This window comes from Bactrocera latifrons, unplaced genomic scaffold (assembly GCF_001853355.1).
Source record: "Bactrocera latifrons isolate USDA-ARS-PBARC rearing strain unplaced genomic scaffold, ASM185335v1 scaffold_69, whole genome shotgun sequence".
Lineage (NCBI taxonomy): Eukaryota > Metazoa > Arthropoda > Insecta > Diptera > Tephritidae > Bactrocera > Bactrocera latifrons.
In genome coordinates this window covers 417,948-423,849 of record NW_017537367.1, presented here as the reverse complement: position 1 = coordinate 423,849, position 5,902 = coordinate 417,948, and the positions used below count along the sequence as shown (strand labels likewise).

Sequence of the window (5,902 nt, the reverse complement as noted above, 5' to 3'; positions counted from 1 at the left end):
TTCTTTTTTTTAATTTCTTTAGTTTAAAAAAAAGTTATGGAAAATTAAAAAAAAAAATTAAAAGTAAACAGAAAAAAAATTGTTGCTGACTCAATGTAAGAAAAACCTGCAAAAATTATGAAGTTCTTTTGAAATTTCAAACGATTTATAGCAATAAAACCTACTGGGTTCAAAAATCATTCCTTACATAATTTTACTTTGTATCAAGTTAAGTCACGCTTAACTCTGCCTTCTACAAAACCAACAATGTTGTGGCAATTTTGCATATAATTTCGGGAAAAACTATGAGGCACAGCAACAAATTAATCTTAAAGCTTTTAGTGTCCCCGCCACCTGTGTTACATTTTGTTACTCTGCGTTTGTAAGTATGTAGAATATATTCCAGCATAGAATTCAGCAGAATCGAATGAGGCATTATGAAATGAAGTTCTGGGAAGAAGTTGAGTAAGCGATTAGATCATAAATATTTGATATAAAAGCTTATGAATGTGTATAAAAATAGTTTTTTTTTAATGCAAACGTGTGAGTATGCACTAAATATGTATACATATATGAAATGTTATCGCAAATTAATTTAATTGTGTATATGAATTATAAAAAATGAAGGATAGTAAGAAAGGAGATAAGTAAGTTTTTGTAATTAAAACAAGCAAATGAAAACTAAATCAAGAGAATGATGAAAAAAATCAAATAAAATAAAGGTTTAGATTACAAAAAATGCTTAATATAAATAATAAATACGAAAATCTGCAAAAATAAAGCTGGCTGTGTTCCGCTTATAGAAACTAGTTAATAAGAACCTTAGGTAAAAATATTCATTACCTACAAAGTATTTTTGTCTTGTTTTGTCTTGTGATCAGCAAAATGTATGAACGATCCCATGACAAATTACAACCTCCGCTTAAATTGAAAACGCTTACGAATATCTTTTTACTTGTTTACTTAATTTCAAGCAGATATGATTTCACTTTTAGCTAATTTCCACAATTGGGGATTCCCTTACTACCTACTACATACGTACATTACAAATTAATTGATTTATTACGAAAATCGTGTGGTGTTCTGTTGCAGAATGATTCATGTATCTTTGTAATGTAGCTAATGTATGTATGTGGGTATTTTAAGCTTAAAGTAATGTAATATGTATTTATGCGAAGTAAGTTCGAAAATTTGAGGAAAAATATAATTTTGGTGATTTACAACAAAAAAATTATTTTTCTAAAACATTTTCGGTTTGGTATTAATTTTACAAATTCCGAAGAGAAAAATAAAATCTTTCCCAAAAATGTCAAGTAAATGGGGAAAAGTTAGAAAAGCAGGGATCCAAACACATAAAATGCATACATGCATATAGTATATCAGATATTATTTCTGAGTCTCATCCGAAGCGTTTAAAAAACTGTTATGAATGCTAAAAATGTGCGAAAGAGCAGCACAAAACAGACTTCAAAGCAAAATGGTTATCAAATTTGATTATGTTTTGCATAAAAATGGCAAAAAAGTGAAAAGGTGAGACGAGCGTAGTCAAATGGCGAAAGAAACGCACAATTTTTAAAGGCAAACTGAATTGGTCTCTGCGACTAGTGACGCTTCAACATACATTTTTGAAAAAAAAAAAAAAAAAAAAATTTTTTTATAAAATTGATGTTGGCGCATAACTATGCCGCGACAAGATCACTAAAATAAAATTTATATAAAAATTCACGTTGTTGCTTTGGGCTATAAAGCGAGTTATGAGCAAAAATGAGGGCGACTAGGTGTAGTGCGCTTAGAAAACGGCAACATCAACAAAATTATTAGACAAGCCAGCAAATGGCAAAAACAATGATGATGTCTTGGCTTTGTTTATTGATACATTTCTTTGATATACATACATACATATACTATGTATTTAAATTCGGCAGACTCACCATTTAAATTATGCGTAACGAAATCAACATATTTGCGCCTCTACGCTGATGAATCGCTGATATTTTGGCAAATTTCTAAATATATACGCATATTTCCGCTATTATTAACACGGTTGAAGAGCAAAATAGCTGAATAAATTTTATAATTAAACTGACAAATGAATGCTGAAATGCCGAAAATGCGCAACGTGGGCGTCTATGTGGCCGTTGAGAAGGCGTCGATCTCGTCGTCGTTGCTTGGTTGGACGCCTAGGTGGCGAAAAATTTTCCAAGCAGCACTCAGCCCACAGTCGGCCGCGTGAAAAGTGCCGTGAAAAGGCAATACTATGTGCTACACACATACACACATAAATACGAGTATGTATATACATATGTAATATGTGTGTATGTAAATTTACAATACTTGTGCGCTGTGACTTTGGTGGGTGGTATTAGCGGCTGCTCACCCTCCGTTCACTTGGATGCACAACACTGACCAACGTACTTTAATATAATAACTGTGTATTTTTGAAAATTTATGGAAACTCACACACACACACATTGAAAAAAAGGTAAATGCAAAATGTACACACGGACACATACACACACATATATCAGCGCGCGTGCACACACGTCACTGCGCTGTAGAAATAACTGTCTGTTTATATGTTGTACCTACCATTTCTGCTGTTGATTGTCCTAAATCTCAGCACGAGCAGCGGTGATTCTCTCTTTACCCGCATTTTCATTTCACTTTTATGACTCACGCTCTTGCTGTCACGCTCGCACACACACTCGACAGCCGCACGACACACGTTAGTCGCTTCTGATTGTTGTTTGTGTGTGTGTGGGGTGTTTGATGTTGTTGTTGCTGTTATTATTATTATTGGCTGCTGCGACGCAGGCAGCGACAGCGTAGTGAATCACAAAATCAAATGTATGTGGCTGTGTAGACACGTTGTGAGCGCTATGCCTCTCTCTGCTGTACGCCGCGTTGTCTCTACATACACACGTACCTTTGATTGTTTGTATGTATGTATATAATAGTGTTTAGTGCACGTAAATTAATAGTGTTTTCTTTTTTGCTTCGCCTGTGTTATCTGCTTGCTGCTGTTGATTTGCTCGCTGTGTTTGTTGTTGTTGCTGTTTTTCCGTATAAGTTTTAAAAATTATTTATACGCTGCTGCCGTTGTTGCTATTATTATTGTTTTGCTGTAACTATGCAGTTGTTGCTGTTGTTACTGCTTTTACCGCCGCTGGGCTATTAGATAATTCATACACGTATGTATGCTTGTTTGTTTGTGTGTTTGATATAAGCGCACTTTGGGCGACGAATATGAAAACTGTTTAAGGTTCAAAAGTTTTGGCAAAGAAAAATTTTGCTGAAAATTCACGCTTGTTCGTAACTGGCGCGCGGTAAAGGTGGTGAGGGGTTGTGGGGTTAGCCAAATTGTAAAGCACTTGCTATGTCTTTAGGCTCTAAGCATACACTGTGTTATTTTCGAAAATTCGCTTTCTTCAATTCTGACGCGTTTTTCAAATATTCTTTAGTTTCAATTTATTTTTTTTAACTTGCACTTCGCTTCTTCTAAGCTCAAATTTTGTCAGCTTCAAACTTGGTTTTACTTTTTCTCTATCTCTCTCATTTAACTCTCCGCAATTACACTTGCTGTGTCTTTCTTGGCCGAAATTCCAAGCTAATAACTTGGCTTGCTGACGTCTAGTTAGTTATACACTTATGTACATATACTCACATACATGTGTAAATATATTATTTTTATATATGTGTATTTTTTTTGCTGTCTAGTAATCCACTATCTGACGACTTGAGTGCAACAGTAGCGCGTCTAACTCCGGAGCTTGAAGTTAAACAATGAGTTCATCCCCACTTGGTTGCTCAAACACTTAGTTTACTTATAGCGTATGTTCTCTAATTAATTTGTTTAAAATTATTTATTTACTTTACACGAAATGCGTGGTTGTTGGTTAGTAGCAGTCGGGGTTTGGTGTTGGTAGTTGTTGGTGTTGTTGTGTAAAAGGCACTTGTTCGTTCCTTTTGCTCCGCATTTACATGTTATGTTAATTCGCTTAAATTCGTTGTAGTCGCGCTTACTTTTTGTCACATTTTTCTCTCGCACTCGTTTTACCAATTTGTTTCTTTTGCTTATTAGATTTTGGTTTTATTTTATTTAGCTAAGTATATTTTTTTTTCGCTATTCTTGAATTTAAGTCGACACACTTGCACTTTTATGTAAATTGGTAATTTTTATTTGCGTTTGCTTCTATTTATTATAGTTAGCTTATATTTGCTCTCTTAATTTTTCCCCGTTTCTCTGTCGAAGCACAAATTTACTTCCGTCGTTTATATATATTTCTTTCCGACACACACGTCCGCTCGTTTGCGTTCTTCGAATTCGTATGAAAGCAAACCAGAAATCGACTTGGTCATTTAATCATCAATCTCATAAAATGCATACCCCGTGCGGCTGCTATTGTGACTGGTTGCGTCAGTTTGTGGTGAGTTAAACAACTAACCATAATATTACTGAAATCCACCACTCAGTTCAGTATACTCCATCGTAATTGCCGGCAGATGTCGCATAGCGGAAGTTGTAGTAAATGTAGGAAAATTTTGTAAAAAAACAAAACTAAAAATGAACTCAGAACATTCAGTGAAAGTATTTAGAAGTGGTTATTCCAGGTCCATATGGTGGAGTTTAGAGCAAACATCTCTCTGTATAGCCATTAAGTGCTGCCAATGGCAAAAACGCAGCTTAAAACTAGCAAAAGCGTTAACGTCGACAATATCTATGCCAAATTTCGTGGATATCTCATTAAATGCAAAAGTTTTCAGTACAAAGAATGAAATCGACTCAACTGATCATGCTGATCACATATATATATATATATATTTCATAGGGTCTACGACCTTTTCTTCTCATTGTTACAAACATCATTTACCCTTTTTAGGGTATAAATAATGCTATTAAAAAAGAGAGAGCTCACCGACTTCTTATTCAGAGAGATCTAACAGCGTTTTAAAATATGTATAATGTTTGTTCTCTAAAGTTTGTGTCGTATTAAATAGTATTAGTTTAGCTGCAAAAGGTGAATACAAAAGGTATAATCTTCCATAAAAGTGTACAGCAGTTGATGTACAGCTGTTGTCCGATGATCAGAAACTGCGACGTTAGTTTTGCTTTCTACAGGCTAGATAAGGAAGCGAACCAAGTAGGTCTGGTAGTGGACGAGAGCAAGACGAAATATCTCCCATCCTGAACCAGCATTAACATCAATAGCAACGTTAGCCTCGAAATCCAATGCTGAATAACTCTTGTCAACAGGTGCTACTTCGGACTGAGTAGGCTTCTCAATTAGTAAAGTTCTCTCTTGACGAACAAAGAGCAAACTCTACAAGTCACACATCATCCCCGTCCCATTCTGTGGTGCAGAGGCATGGATGATGACAACATCGGATAAGTCAACGTTATGAGTTTTCGAGAGAAAATTTCTGTGGAAGATCTACTGTCCTTTGAGCCTTGGAAACCGAGAATACCGCGAACATACGACGACATTAATATATATAGCTCACTGGTGGACTGAAAATATAGCCCAACTGAGACGGACATGCCTCCGCCTTCGCAGATCCTACACGAGATCCAGGCGTAGAGGAGCCGCAACACATGAAGCCGACCAATACAAATTAGCAAAAAAGGAGCTAAAGCATGCCATCAACGACAGTAAAAAGAAAAAGTGGGAGGAACTACGCGAGGATATAAACAGAAACCCCTGGGGACTCGGGTATAAAATAGTGATGAAAMAACTCGGCGCTCGAGCAAAGCCGCCTGATTTAACCGCTGCTAAASTGGACAACATTGTGAACGCACTATTCCCCACACACGAAACAAGGGCTAGTGACCCAGATTATATTCTAAGATCGAGACAAATCCCYCAGTTCACCCTTGAAGAGCTGCAACTAGCCACCGTCAAGCTCAAGGGCAACAAATCACCCG

At 36.0% G+C, this 5,902-nt stretch overlaps 1 protein-coding gene across 1 annotated transcript in view; it reads right to left on the bottom strand.

Moving 5' to 3' along the window:
* The window catches only part of LOC108975730 (dual specificity protein phosphatase 15), a 48,434-nt gene extending 44,117 nt beyond the window's left edge, over positions 1–4,317 (bottom strand). Inside the window, exon 1 of the mRNA XM_018944427.1 lies at positions 2,569–4,317. Within this exon, the coding sequence (XP_018799972.1) occupies positions 2,569–2,638 (70 nt within the window). The 5' untranslated portion in view covers positions 2,639–4,317. The remainder of the gene's footprint in view (positions 1–2,568) is intronic.
* Positions 4,318–5,902: the final 1,585 nt, after the last annotated feature.